Below are 15,484 nucleotides of genomic sequence, written 5' to 3'. Positions count from 1 at the left end.
TGAAGGCTTTATAGGTTAGTCACATGCCATAACAGAACACATTTGGGGTTGTAAAAAATCCCTTTTGTTGCTTTAAATCCTTTCAATCTTTAGACAATGTGTTCATAAATGTTGGAAATGCATTTTTTTGTATTCATAAATAGTTAGTAAATGTATTGTAATCCATAGGATAAGTGGTCATCTGGTCCAGTCAGTAAATACAATTTTGTTTAGCCCAAAATCTGTTCGTATTAATGTATTTTAAATGAAGCATTAGTAAATTATTCATTCAATGTAAATAATGTCAATAGTTACACTGTATGAACCCTGTATAACGGGCACCTCACGGGGGAGTGGTACCAGGATGATGCGAGACTGCTCGACCAGAAAGATGTATTTACTATCATATGTAAACATGACTGATGTGTAGAAGGTGGATAAAAACGTGCGTGTAGTGAAATTACAATGACATTAAAGCCAGTGTGAAGGGAACGAAACAATAGTAGCTCCTGTTGTGTACCAGTAACATGATGTCAAATACAATGTGCGTTACAAACCTTGTAACTTGTTGACGAGTTCACGGCCTGACAGAAACACTGCTGGGTGATCAGAGCAGTGTGGGAAACACCATGAAAAACCACATGGCTGCATGTTTGCATTCAGAGAGTCGACTCTAAGTCGCCACTGAAATCCAATACAGTTCTAGTTTGTAATAACACGACCGGGATCGAAAGAGGTGTAAAATAATTACTAGAGATTGACACTGAACCTGTGTATCGTTTGAGTCTGTTTGAGCACCAAATCGATCACATCTACACATGCAGTTCAGCTGTAACTCCACTGGGGGCGCTCTTACACCACAAACCCTCTGACTGCGTTGGGTGTAGACTGCAGAGAAACCCTGCACATGTGTGTTACGGACCTGTTTGAAACTACATGAGAGTGCAAGTTGTATACAGCTTGTGAGGATCACGTGTCCGACTCTAGACATTATTTAGGCTACACAAGCAGAATTCTGGTAGCCGGCATTTTAGAAGCGACTACACTTCCCATCAGCCCCTTGGGGCGCATCGATGTTCATTTCCCATTTTCTTGGTTTGCAGCTGGATCAGCTGGATGACCGCGCGACTGCGCAGCAGCAAGAGTTTCGAGGGGAACATCTGGAGATTGTTATTGCTAGTTTTACATTACAGTCCTGCTGCGGATTGTTCATACAAGTTTATACTTAAAGTATTTTTCATTAGTTTGTTTGTTCTTTGTACGCTCCTGTTAGAGTAGTCAATAAAGTTCGGAGAATTTGGATATACATATATATTTGTTTTAATCTTTTTTGGGGAGTTTTTCATTTTATTTATAAAAATCCTGCAGCTCACCTGTGCAGACTGCAGAGTGAAGCAGAGTAAACTCAGCATCAGACTGTGGACTCAGTTGGACCGACGAGCCTCCGGTGGCAACGCCTTTCCTCTCTCTCTCTCTCTCTCTCTCTCTCTCTCTCTCTCTCTCTCTCTCTCTCTCTCTCTCTCTCTCTCTCTCTCTCTCTCTCTCTCTGGGACACTTCAGCTCGCACTGGGCTCGTTTGACGGCGTTTTTACCTCCAACTCATGAGCCGCTGAAGCCTCAATCCGACACTAACGATAAAGAAGTCGCGTTAGAGTGAACATGGGCTGCACGATCAGCGCCGAGGACAAAGCCGCGGTGGAGAGGAGTAAAATGATTGACAAAAACCTGCGGGACGACAGGGAGAAGTCCTCCAGAGAAGTGAAACTGCTTCTGCTTGGTATGAACTGCGTTTTGATCCGTGAAAATCAGTTTTAGCCGTCATGAGTGTTCGGGCACTTTTTTGTGTGCAGTTACTTGAATGCAGCTGTGGCTCATCATGTCTCCACTGACAGAACTGAGTAAACCAGATGTTCGTGGGAAAAGGGAGTACACGTCCTGTGCTGCCTCAGAACTTTTCTATCGGTTATGCATTGCTGAAAAGTGCTCAGAGAACACTATTTGTTGACTAAATGTTGTCACTTGTCACAAAGCATGTCGTAACTCACCCAGGCCTGTTTAACTTCAGTGTATACACAACACTTTACAGCTGCATGGACATGCTGTTTAACTATTTAAAAGTCCTATAAGCACGACGTTTTGAGAAGTAAATACTTGAATCTGTATTGGAGCTGGTCAGTATAAATGCTGCAGTAGTTTTACTTAATTGAATTGTTCCACATCATGGCGGTGCTTCAGCAAACAAAACAACTTCCGAGACAGATTTGTCCCCTAATGGCTACTGAAATAGAGCTTCAGGTGATCATGTGTTTAATGTCACAAGTACCAACAATATAACATGCTCTTTCTTGCTGTATCGCATCATGATACAGCTTGTACGAAGTTTTAAGGCTGCTGCTGACATTTCTGAATAGCCTATTTACACATAACATGTCATAAAATAACAATTTCTCAAAGCCCAGATTGGTATCTTCATATTCATTAATTCAAAGCTCAAAAGGATGCGGTGTATCAAACTCTCGCAATAAAGAAAAGCTAGAAGTGCATAACATTTTACTAGAAACATGACTTAAATGATTAACTGTTATATATAACAATCAGTGCCAAATCATGTTCTATTGATCGACTAATGAATTGAATCAACATGGCTCTATTTGCCATTATATGACAGTTACAGTTAACTTCAGGTTGTCTCACTGGAACAGCGCTTGTCTGTACTGACCAGTGACTGTTGTAACTGCACTACCTGCTCGTATGCATTGCAGACACTGTGGGTGTGGCCTGCACAGATGTGCAAAGGGACTGAATGCCTCGAGTCCAGCATGTATATGCTCTGTGCCCTCTGGTAGGGACTTCTGTCTGCTGCTAGTTTTCGATGTCTTTTAGTTTGTGACCCTTTAACATAAAGCGTTGTCTGCTCTTGGCCAGTATTGGCCACGTTTCATGTGATGAAACATTTCTGGCACACCCTCATCAGAGGAACTATGTTTGAGAGACAGCTGTGTTATATTTGTGTCTTAGGCAACTTTCCTGTTGCACTTTTTATGCCATCACAGCAGTTATCAATGTACAGAATTTGAAAGTTCCCAACTTTGGCATGCGGACACAAAAAAACGGCCTTCCCAACAATGAAGAGATCAAATTGCCAAATGTAAGTCCAATATTCAGCAAAATGCTCCAATATGTTCTTCAGTTAGTCGCCAACTTTGTCCGGTGGTAGTGCACAGTCGAGTTTTTAAGCTTTTTCCGCGAAAACAACTGCCTTATGCAGCGAGAAATGACACTGATGAGAACAATGTAAGTGAACAGAAACAGTAAATGTGTGGGCCGTAAAACCAAAACAGAGCTGAAATATACAAAGACACTCTGTAGCGCTGAAGGGAACAGCAGAGTTTGGTGATAAATCTCTGCAAGTTCATCACTACACGCCTTTCAGGGTCAAAAGGCAGAACAACCATTTATTTCCATGCAGTCCTGACATACTTGTTGTCAGACATAATCACAATCTGGGCCTGTCGGTGGCAAACATACACACTCTTAATGGCTGTACGTTGATGCTGAGCAATTGTCCAGAGAGAATAAGCGCCTTACACACAGGAGGCAGTTTGTGCAACGCGCCCATGCTTTACTTAACGCCGTGAAAAGCCAGCGAGGCGCAAGCCAAAACAATAGGGTGAAAATGACTAGAAATGAGAGCACTTTAGCTAAAGCTACCTCTGAGGACTGAAGTGGAATGGTTCATTGTAAAATTTAAATACAGATTGTAACTTCTCACCCACATATCAGCTGAAGAAGGATATAACGTTTGAACACACAGCATGTTTGCATCCGCAATGTTTTGCACTGTAAATAATTGTGCAGTACCAGCGGATTGTGCTGATGCAATTGTGACGCAACGCTTTTAAGCTTTTGGTTGAGACATTTGCTTTTTTCTCATGAAATGTTGAGAAAGATAGTTTACAGTTCATGTTAAAAGAATAATACGACAAAGAAAACACCCATCTTGTAAATGCCTGTGGATTCAAGATACTGACCAAAACCTTTTAGTTTAGTCCTCACTCAGGTCTTTTAATCCCTCCTGTAACTTGCGCTCACATCAACATACCAGAATAAATGGGCCAAGTATTTGATTAAATGGAAGATTCTGAGAACAGATGCAGCTTTTACATTAGTCATCATCATGACATTCATAGATGCAAGTGGACGATCTGAAGGCATTATGACATGAGGACATATGAAGCCCACAGAGAGCTGCATCTCAGTCGCAGCAATTTATTATCAGGAAATTCAGAAAATCAGGAAAAAATGAAGTGCCATGTAGTAAATCTTATTAAGATTTAAAATTACCTACCTGATTTGTGTCATTCATTACAGTTTGTGCATGCCTTGCAAATCTAAAGATGTGATAAATGTGTTTTTTAAATGCCCATTTTCCTGCCTTTTTCCGTATTGTTTGTCTTCCTGGTTGTGGCATTATTCTCACTAGGAAATGCAGTTGTCCCTTTATGTTTGCTGTGATTTTTTCTTGCACCTTGAGCTAAGATATGGCGGAACAAAACCATGCTGATTTATCTGCTTCCTTCCATTCCACAGCCACTACGCACAACTGTGAGGGGATTTTTATCAAAGTGTTTCCACTGTTTTGTTGATAGATTGAAGCCTGATTGCGTTGTTTTGTCGCGCAGAGCTATTTTAGGTAGTGAAACCCTGAGTCTAATAACAAAAATGAAACCTGAGGTCACATGGATGTATTTGTCGAGGACACAGATGAATTCCATCTTATTTAACGTTTGATGGTGCAACATTACAATGCAGACCATATAACATCTTACATTCAAGTTCTGAACACAGAGTGTGTGTGTGTGTGGGGGGAAGCTATTTTTCCAGGCTGTGCCCTCCACTCCCTGTCTGTGCTGGAACAAGAGAGTATTAGGAAAAAACAAAGAGGAGTTTGGCTGCTGCTCTTTGTCCCAAACCACATAGCCGAGAACAAGCGTGCTCTTCTGATGAAAATGGTCTCCCATTTGACCATGAAAAGCAATTAATAAAAAAAGAAAATTGGCATTTCAGATTCTTGTTGAATGAGGCCTGGTTTGGACTCACGCATGTGTTTAGACAACTCAGTGAACGTCTGTGTAAAGTTGGTTTGTGAACTGGCAGGAAGCCACGGTTGATGATCAGCTCAAAAATGCCATGAATGAGAGAATTGGTGACTGACAGAACTGAGGAGAGGGATCAACACAATTTGTCCTCCCCTCCCCGTCTGTGTGAGCGGGCGTAAATCTCTTTGCTGGTGACAGCTTAACAAAAGAATTTGTGGATTTAATTCTTGTTGGCCCGGCCATCTGAACATATTACTCTACTGTAAACCTCCTTGACAAAATGAATCTGCTAACGATTCTTAACCGGCAGTAGGAACGTGTCTTGCCACCTTTTAGGGGAACAACAGTATTAAGACAATGTATATTCTTCTTTTGAGAATGTAACACATGCAGACTTGTATCTGGACGAAGCAGGTATTTGTATTTCAAATTTCAGAGCCTGAATACTTCTTCTTCCTGACGTTGCTGATAATTGTTGTGGTTATATTAAGCAAAAGGAGGCTCTGCTGCCAGTGTAAACTCACCCCAGATGTTTATGGAAATATTTTTTTCCCTGGTTGGGTGTGTTTGACATCTAATGTTTCATGTGCACACATGTTTTCATGCCTCTTTAATTAAACTTCAGTTAAGAAAAATCACTGATCCTAAACTGAGTCAACGGATACACAGAGGAAAAGCCTCCACGGACACCTGGGTTCATATCTTAGCTTGCCTTGGTTGTGTATTTGACTTTATTTGCACGGTCAATGAATCGTGCAACAGTGAATATGATACTGGAGCCAGAAGACAGTCCACTTAGCTTAGCATGACTAGAAACAGGGAAACAGCTAGCCTGGCAAATGTAGCAACATCTGCAGAGTGGCAACTCTAAAGCTCACTAATTAACACTTCATATCTGCTTTGTTGATTTCATTTTTAAAATAAACAGAAGTGTCAAAATAGCAGGTTGGTTTTACAGGGGTTATGTGCTGGCACGGACACTTCCTGGTGGCTTTTATGTGCTTTTCCATCTTAGTTTTTTTTTGGACCAAACAAATAATTTGAAGACATCACCTTGAGCTTTAGACACACAGGATTAGCTAGACAATAGAACATAATATGCAGAGAAATTGATCATAAAAATAATTGTTCCTGTATGATTCCAACAAAAACCGACATCTCGTTCATGTTGTTGGAGTGACTCCTTATAGTCGTTGTAGTTGTTACAGAAGAGAAAAGTGTGAACCATGAGGCTTCCAACAGCATGATGAGGAATCAAATTGATTCGGCTGATCAACATAAAAGACGTTCAGTTAACGGCGTTCTGTTAAAGAGGAATAGAATAATCTTTCTTATCAATAAGGAAACGTTGTGTGCTGGTTGTCACCACTGCATGTTGTGATGACGTTTTGTTTAGATTGCAAACAGACTTTTAATCATATGTGCTGTTCTAACGGCCCCTCTGCTCTCCAACGCCCAGAACAGCACGATATCTGGTATTGTCTCTCCAGTGGAAAAACACTGGCTCAGCCAGAAGCATGTTAACTGTTTCCTGTTTGGCCGATTGTTGAAGAATTACTATGAAGGTCCCTTGTGTGAAATAATTTCCCCACTTCTCCTAATTTCGCTGGTCTTTATTGTAATGGAGGCTTTGATATCAGCTGAGCGAGCATCAGTTCACAGATGGACAATATTGTGAAACCTCTCACTTCCCAAAGAGGACCCCGAGTGCTTCACACTGCTCATTATTTCCCATTATCCTCCCTGTGTTTGTGCACCTCTTAAACCTCAGGCTGTGGTACATACTGTACTTTTTATTGTGAGCATCTGATTTCTCCATGTGACACTTTACAACCTTATACTGTAGTTTCCCTCAGGCCCCACTTAAACCCCTGCCATTAAAAGTTATCACAAGGCTGCTTTTTCTCAGATGTTTGGACAAAAACATACTACACACTGCTGTGATCCAGCGTCCACGTGAGAGGGGTTTGGATCTGTCAGATATTATGAGGTGTTTCGGCTGCTCTCATCTCACTACTGTGCCTCTTTTTTCAGGTGCTGGGGAATCTGGGAAAAGCACAATAGTAAAGCAGATGAAGTAAGTGACAGCTTCCTGATACCACTGCACATGACATTATGTCAAACTTCATCCTGTAAGAAACGGTGTCGCTATTGTTGCATTACGTTGAGGAGAAACAGTTCCTCACTCTCACTTTCAGCTGCAGCTTCGTTGTCAGAGTTTAAAAACACGGGAGGAGATGTGGCTACTAACGGGGCTCAGCTTTCTGGAAATACTATTGAAGTAAAGTGGGACCATCATTTCACTCGGCTTAGGCAGTGTAGGAAGCAACCTTTTGAATAACATGTTAAACAAAGGCCCCAGCGGCCCGCTGTAGCCTGGCAGGTCCTGAATAGACTCCCCCAGTTCCCACATTAGGCACGCTGCATGCTCATCGGAGCTCAAATTCCAGCACTAATGACAGTGTTGCATGAGATTTTTTTTGTATCTGTCATTCGACCCACATTTGTTGCAGCCCTTGTTTACACTGTCACATACAGTCTATATATATATATGGACTCTCAAAAATCTCTTTGGATGTGTTACTGTGTCAGAATCATTCATGAAGATGGCTACTCAGAAGAGGAGTGCAAGCAGTACAAAGTGGTGGTGTACAGCAACAGCATCCAGTCCATCATGGCCATCATCAGGGCGATGGGCCGGTTAAAGATAGATTTTGGGGATGCTGCGCGGGCGGTAAGTTAACTACATCCAGTCTGTATTAAACATGCCTTTTAAAGAGCCACCTCCTCATTCACGACAATGACAGCAATTATTGTCGTTATTGCCAGGACGATGCCCGCCAGCTGTTTGTCCTGGCGAGCTCGGCGGAGGAAGGGGTGATGCCAGCGGAGCTGACTGGTGTGATTCAGAGGCTGTGGAGCGACGCCGGAGTTCAGGCGTGCTTCGATCGATCACGGGAGTATCAGCTCAACGACTCCGCTGCATAGTGAGGACTCTGTTCACTTCTCTACATTTAGACCCACGACACAGAGTGACGACTGCACGCGCGTCACATTATGTGTCATCAGGTCCATCCACAGATGAATTCAATGGGATTCAAGGAAAAACATCTGCTGAAAATAAAATGAGGCTCTTTACTTTATCTTATGTGATGATAAACTGAATATTGTTAGGTTTTTGATTAATGCAGATTAATTGATAATGAAAATAATCTTCACATGCAGCCGTATTTGATTCTGAATCAACTTCCAATTAATTAAGTGTCATTCTTACTCATTATTACTCAACGTATTGACATTTTCTAAAGATTCCAGATGGAAATGAAACTAGCTTCAACAGTTAATAGGGAAGTTTGAAATTGCACCATCCTTTATCTTCCCACTATTAAACTGGCACGATACTTCTCTGATGTCTCGTGATTGCGTTTGTCTCTTCACTGGACGGTGGACAAGTTTGAGTCAGACTACATTTCCTGCTTCATGTTTGTAATTGTTTCACCGAAGCAAAAATGGGGACAAGATGCGTCTTGTTCCTCACGGTCTTGTGTCAGCTTGTCGTACAGCTGATTGCATTCCTGAAAAAGGAATAACAGAAAGGAGAAACTGACAAAGAGTAATAATGTTTTTGTCAACCTGCAGCTGTTCATGTCTTACTATATTTGAAAAAATGGTTCCAGATTACTATGTGAATCAACCACTGGATACAACTGTCTGAGCAAGTTCAGTGAAAACAAAGTGCTCTGAGCTAAATATAGTGCAGTCCAGAAACCAGAAGCATGGTTTTGTGTTTCTGTAGCGTTTATATCGCGCTCTCCCCAAAAGAGAGTAGCTCAAGGACGCTTTCTTTGTTTTGAAAACAGCCAAACTGTCATGGTACACTTTGTCCACACTGCGAGACAAGAGGAACCAGTGGAGTTAGTCTGTTTTTACTCAACCCACAAGGAGCCAGTGTTTATCATGCACCAAAATATGAGCCCATATTTAGTATCATTCTGTGCTGTCCTTAAAGGTCTGTCTGCAGAGCAAACCTCCTTCGACCAAGCAAAAGTGTCCTGAAAATAATACATCTTTTTTTGATTAAAAAGACTTGGATAAACTGATTTTATCATGTGGTGTAAAAAAAAAGAAAGACAAACATCTGTTTTTACGAGGCACAATTTGGGAGCCGCTTGTACTGCGACGGTAAATTTGAACTATGACGTGTTTCTTTTCTCTGGGATTGTCTTCATATGCTCGTTTTCTGTCTCTCAGCTACCTGAATGACTTGGACAGGATCTGCCAGCAGAGCTACGTCCCGACTCAGCAGGATGTGCTACGTACACGTGTGAAGACCACTGGCATCGTGGAAACTCACTTCACCTTCAAGGATCTCTACTTCAAGTTAGTACAGCTGTAATTTATCTGCTCATGAAGGGGCCTGGCCTCAGGAGGGCGGCTTGTGCTATTAAAATAACTTATGAAGCTTTACAGGCAGTCTGGGACTGAGTTGGTTTACAGTATCGCTCAGCATTTAGATGTCTGCATTAACTTTCCCAACCCTCATAGAGACATTATCACAGGGGGCAAGAATCAATCAAGAACTATATTATAATGGACAATGTTCTAATAGATTTTTGTATTACTTTTCTCCAGCCTTTGCTGTTTGTTTATTTTTATAATATGTTCTAATACAAACTGGATAGCTGGATATGTTGGATAAAAGTTGCATGAGCAGTCCCTTGCCTTTTTTCATACTGTGTATTGTATTCACGTCCATGTTGGTATTCCTAAGTTGTCTGTGTATCATACGTTGTCCTAATGCTCTCTTCATCATATGGAATAATGATGGTTATGCTTGTGGTTTCTTCTAAAAAGCTGCATATGGGCGTGCGGATTTCCAAGCCTTTATAACTCACAAATGCTGCTGTGTGGCGTTCAGCCTAAAACGACCCAGCTTTGTAGAAGTAAAAGTGATTAAATCTCTTCATTCCTTTTACATTATTTTTATGATCTGGCTCTGTACTTATAAATATTGGTGAATCATTAACTGTAATAGCCTCCCTGGCCTGCATATGTAACCCCATTAAAAAACGCTCAGGATCTGCAAATGTGCAATCACTGGATTGGTGTTGTCTGTTAACAGCTCAGTGCAGATTCAGTTTGCCTCTGAGGGACTCAGGTGGAGACAGAGGCCACCGTGTGTGTGTGTGTGTGTGTGTGTGTGTGTGTGTGTGTGCAGGTGTGGGCGTGCATGTGCGTGTGTGTGTGTGTGCTTTTGCCCTGGATTTACGAGGACACTCATTCTCATAAAACACAGGAATTAATTTGACATTACAATTAAAGTAAGCACATTCACTGTCCATGTATTTATGCAGTCCCTGTGTCTGTGTCTCCAGGATGTTCGATGTCGGGGGTCAGCGCTCGGAGAGGAAGAAGTGGATCCATTGTTTTGAGGGAGTCACATCTATCATTTTCTGCGTGGCGCTCAGTGACTATGACCTTGTGTTGGCTGAGGATGAGGAGATGGTGGGTGATGGTTACACTGTGGTTTAGGTTCACTTCTTGAATCTTAACATTTCAGTAGATACAGGAAAATCATAAGAATAAAAACGCATTGTGTTACTAAGAGCTTTAATGACGGTTCTATTCAAATGCCCCATTAAGTTATGACAGTGAGGTAACTTTTATAGCTTCTAAGTGCCAGCAAAGACACAACAGTACCTGTTCCATTAAGATTCAGCCACTAAAAGCCATGTAAAATATGTTTTTATTAGTCTGTGTCGTTTACAATCTGCTTGGTACATGTGTTTTTTTTATTTAAGTGCCTTTTAAATCAGAGTAGACACCAGGCTCAACTGGCACTAACCAGCACTAATACATTTTGGAGCGCACCCAAGGACCGTGAAACCAAAGCAGCTCGAGGAAATTAAATTATCATTAATTTTATTATTTACACCTGCGTCAAAATGTCTTGTCTGTGAAGAAAGGCTGATCACGGGTTTCTGCTCTTTCCTCAGAACCGGATGCATGAGAGCATGAAGCTCTTCGACTCCATCTGCAACAACAAGTGGTTCACGCTCACCTCCATCATCCTCTTCCTCAACAAGAAGGACTTGTTCGAAGAGAAGATTGGCCGGAGTCCGCTCACTATCTGTTACCCTCAATACCCCGGTGAGGCAAACCCGTGTATTCCCAATTCATGAAGTTTTAACGGGATATTGTCACATGTGATCAGACAATATCTTCATATTTATAGCTGATGTATCTGAGCATTAACTTGTTGGAAATGCGTGATCGTGCTTCAGATTTCTTTACCTGAATAAATAACAATGGATATCTCTCTTTGTTAGACAATACTGTTGGATTTAGATTCCGCAGCAAAACCCAATTTTGTAAATGTTGCAGTGTGTAATGAATAAGCAATGAATGTTTATTATTTTCTATTTTATCACATTTGATCAACATACCAGCATTTTAAGTGTGTTCCTGGCTTCATATTTTGTAACTTCTGAAAAAGTGACTTAACTTAAGATATTTCCACAAAGTCCCACACAGAATTTAACAGCCGCTCGCAGAACAAAATGACCATCAATAATTACATACCTCCTGTTTGCATTTCAAATGTTTTGTTGATAAATCTTTACTTATGTTCACAAAACAAGCTAAAATTAAAAGTAAAAATGTACTACATGTATTGATCAAAAGGGAACAACCAATGAAAGGTTAATTTGAAGTACACTGCGCTGTAACTGGTCACAGGTAACTGCATCTTGAACTTGCTTTAGCGTGTTTTTGATCAACAATAACATGTGTGGAGCTTTTTACAGATCATATAGGATTACAACCAATTTCTTGGTGTAAATTATATTTTTGACTGCAGGTGGGAACTCATACGACGAGACTGCATCTTATATCCAGGACCAGTTTGAAGACTTAAACAAACGAAAGGACACCAAGGAGATCTACACCCACTTCACTTGTGCCACAGACACCAAGAATGTGCAGTTTGTGTTCGACGCCGTCACCGACGTCATCATCAAGATCAACCTGAGGGAGATCGGGCTCTACTGAAGCTTCAAGCCATGCAGGTCAGCACACTGACCTTCACCCGCTGGACAGTTTATACCGAACGCTGCAGAGATGTGGCAACAAGTTGTTACTGTGAAAGCCAACAGTTAAAATGTTAGCATGTTGCATCACCGCAGAGACAACATAACTTCATAACTATTGGAGGCATTGCAATGAAATGTGGCTTCGACTACTTCCTCACCTGAGTTTTCATGTAGTGCCACTAACATGTTTCAAATAGAGGGCTGAACAAATGATTCATAAACTAGGAAATTAGTTCATTCATTATGGATTCATTGTTTCCTGTAGCCATCGGTGCGACTGATTTGTTTCCCTTTAACTTGCAGGTGTTAGGAGCAGAAGAAAGACTTCTGGACTGGTACGTCTTGTCTGCAGAGGGCAAATTGGAAAGTAGGTGTTACCTAAGGACTAAGCTGATGGCCGCGCTGCATGCAAGACCTAAATTCCACAATCTAGGGACTTGATATTACACTTATTTTTGTTGTGACGCAGAGCACACTGGGAGAAAGTGATGATGAGTTGGGGAAGCTTGTGAAATAATCACTGTGAGAACTGTGTAGTCCTGTCATATCCAAGACCTTTGCATCGGTCGAGGGGCTGGCAGGTAAAGCCCCTCTGATATCTCTGACACCTTTAAAGTTTGTCTATCATGTGTACAAGGACCAAAACAGCCTGTGTATCAAATCCATCACTGCATTTCACAGTTTCAAAGTGGATATGTAAATTCTTTTCACTTTTATTTCTATTGCATCTTCTTCTAGCTGTAGTCTATAGCACATGGTTTTTATTGAATATTTGTTATATTTTAATTTTTGAGTTGCAGTTATTTAGTATTTTCACTTTTGGACGTGTGAATGCATTGCAATAACTTATGTATTGAGAAGTGTTTTATTTTTTGTTGCAGTTTTGATGTATATAATGTAATCTCTTTTGGGTCTGGGATTAATTAGAAATAGTTTAATGAACTCAGTAGCAACACAGCTGTCTACATATTTAGCTAACTGGTTATTAACTAGACAATATTGTACTCAACAATAATTTTATACATGAGACACATCACTGCAAATTAATTTGTCAAGAAGTTTGAATATGACTAATACAATACACTCAATGGAGATCAATGTAGAATATACATTTTTTTCAAGGTATTTTTTAATCCTATGGATATCAGTGAAGATGTATATAAACACATTAAACACAAACAGTTGGAAAGTTTGAAAGCTGTAGAAGCTCTATTTGTTTTCTTTGGCTGCAGCAATCCCATAATACTGAAGAAGTCCGTTGCTGAAAGACAGAATACTGTATGGAGCACCGTTTGGATCATATCAGTCACTTCCTACACATGAAACATTCAGGGAGAAAACATTCCTGAAGGTTTGAGTCTAGCTTTGTGTACTCTGCTGGAGTTGTATTGATTCATTTGAACATCATTAAATGGTGGCAAAAACTTGTATTTCTTTCCTTTTATTTAAAGACTAAACCAAAATCTTACCACAAGTGACACCAATCAGATGTTGTCCACTGGTCCAGATTCATAAAGTCTCACCTAAGCCATGCAGGGAAGGAGGTCATGCAAATTGAAAACACTATTTTTAGACTTTAGACACATCTGTATGCTTGAACTGAGCTCAGTTTGTTCCAGCGGCTGCACAGCTCTCCAATATGTCCTCATTGTCCTACCTTGTATGTTGTCACTGGAGTGTACCATAGAAATGTTTTACTGACATGAGTTATCGAGATATATGCTCAAACTGCTTTCAATCTTCAAGTCCACATGAGCACGTGAAGGGACAGATTCTTTGCCGACTTTTTGAGCCCCAAATCCTCAATTTGTGCAGTTTCAGTTTGAAAGATTCGGCTGATGATGTTTCCTTTTTCTCAACGAATCCCATAAAAAGACTAAAAGATTGTGTCCTTCACTCAAGTCACACACAAGTCGCACACGCATAGTTTTTTTTATTTTTTAAAAAGGCTTGGAAATTTTTTGAAAAGATCAAGCTACTGTAGTTCTGAGCAAATGTTACTCAAACAGAAGTAAAACGTTGGGAATCTGCGGATTAATACATGTTTTGGTTTGCTATTCATGGGTATGTATGTGAGATTTAATCAAACTTAACTACAGGAGCATTTTTAGGAGCAATATTTTTCAGACAATATTAGAGTTTTATAGCTCCGGCTATATCAGTTGTTGTTTTTGGATTTCATGGGATTTGTTGGAAATGAGACAAATATTGAATATACATGTGCTGACTTTTTGTTTTCGTGGTTGCACGCCCTGACTACACTCTCAGTTTTGTCCTTGCTTGCTGTCTAGTTTCATAAATCTGTCTAAGAACAATCTTCCAGTAAATCTCAATGTGTAGATGAATTCCTGCTTTCATTTGTGTTTCCCTCTCTCAAAGGTTTATTGTGAATGAACTTCTAAACGCTGCCAGTTCCCATCTGACTAGAACAGAGAACTTGTCCAACAGCGGCATCGTCCCTTGAGGCTTCCCTTCAGTGTCGTCAGCTCGGTTTCTCTAATTGCAGAAACATTTTTCAGTGACAGACATTTGATTCTTCAGCAAAGACATTTCGACACAAGGGATGTTAATGCATCTTTATTTCATGCCTCTACATTCCATAAGAAAGGACAAACTCAGTAGATTTTCATTCCCTTTTCATAGTAAAGCATCATCCCTCTAGTGTTTGACTCTTGCTCATATAGATGTATCTTTCAAAATATATTGAATTACCTACTCTTATGTACAAAGTTTCTTCATCACATTAACTTGTTTAAATGAATTGAATACGTTAACACTATTTAGATTAGATACATGTACAATTTAGTTTGTCATCTGGACATACTGCAAGCAGTGGGAATATCTGAGATATTTGCTCAGGAACTTTTTACAGTTTAAATATCAAGACCACAGAGACTACTGTACTCAAAAACAAAAACAAGTTTGGAACATTGCTATTCAAAATATTAATATTTACCCCCAGCCCCCAATTTATTGTTTCATAATTTTTTTTACAGAGATTGATAAATACAACTCACGACACAGTAGCGTTAGTCAAAAGGAAGCGACGAGGATCGGTTGAGCAACTACTTCATCTTCAAACCTTTAAACCAGCAGCGTGTGAGACAAATACTGCACTTTAGAAAGCTTGTAGAAAGCTGCGTGCCCACAACAACAATATGGTGACTTGATGATTGTTTCAACCCAGCTGGGTGTGTATTGCGTTGCAGGGGTGTAATATTGGAGATGGTGGTGTGCTACGAGCAGTCAAGGACTTGGCATGGAAGCGATGGCGTGAACTCGACAAACACGATCTTCAGTGCTCCAACGGTACAC

At 40.5% G+C, this 15,484-nt stretch overlaps 1 protein-coding gene across 1 annotated transcript; it reads left to right on the top strand.

Moving 5' to 3' along the window:
* Positions 1 to 1,539: 1,539 nt before the first annotated feature.
* gnai3 (guanine nucleotide binding protein (G protein), alpha inhibiting activity polypeptide 3) lies at positions 1,540 to 13,593 on the top strand. The gene is made up of 9 exons (XM_068596993.1): positions 1,540 to 1,756; positions 7,113 to 7,155; positions 7,671 to 7,812; positions 7,908 to 8,065; positions 9,330 to 9,458; positions 10,454 to 10,583; positions 11,075 to 11,228; positions 11,938 to 12,145; positions 12,473 to 13,593. Exons 1-8 carry the CDS (start codon positions 1,639 to 1,641, stop codon positions 12,126 to 12,128), a joined length of 1,065 nt encoding a protein of 354 aa, XP_068453094.1. The 5' UTR covers positions 1,540 to 1,638; the 3' UTR covers positions 12,129 to 12,145; positions 12,473 to 13,593.
* The last annotated feature ends 1,891 nt before the right edge of the window (positions 13,594 to 15,484 follow it).

Source organism: Clinocottus analis, unplaced genomic scaffold (genome assembly GCF_023055335.1).
Source record: "Clinocottus analis isolate CAN_PGR_092001 unplaced genomic scaffold, fCliAna1.0.p SCAF_4, whole genome shotgun sequence".
Classification (NCBI taxonomy): domain Eukaryota; kingdom Metazoa; phylum Chordata; class Actinopteri; order Perciformes; family Cottidae; genus Clinocottus; species Clinocottus analis.
This window is presented reverse-complemented; position numbering and strand designations above follow the sequence as displayed.

Coding starts and splice junctions, on each gene's coding strand:
- gnai3 (XM_068596993.1), top strand. CDS start 1,639: ATGGGCTGCACGATCAGCGCCGAGGACAAAGCCGCGGTGGAGAGGAGT. Junction 7,156..7,670: donor ACAATAGTAAAGCAGATGAA/GTAAGTGACAGC, acceptor TTACTGTGTCAG/AATCATTCATGAAGATGGCT. Junction 11,229..11,937: donor CTGTTACCCTCAATACCCCG/GTGAGGCAAACC, acceptor TTTTGACTGCAG/GTGGGAACTCATACGACGAG.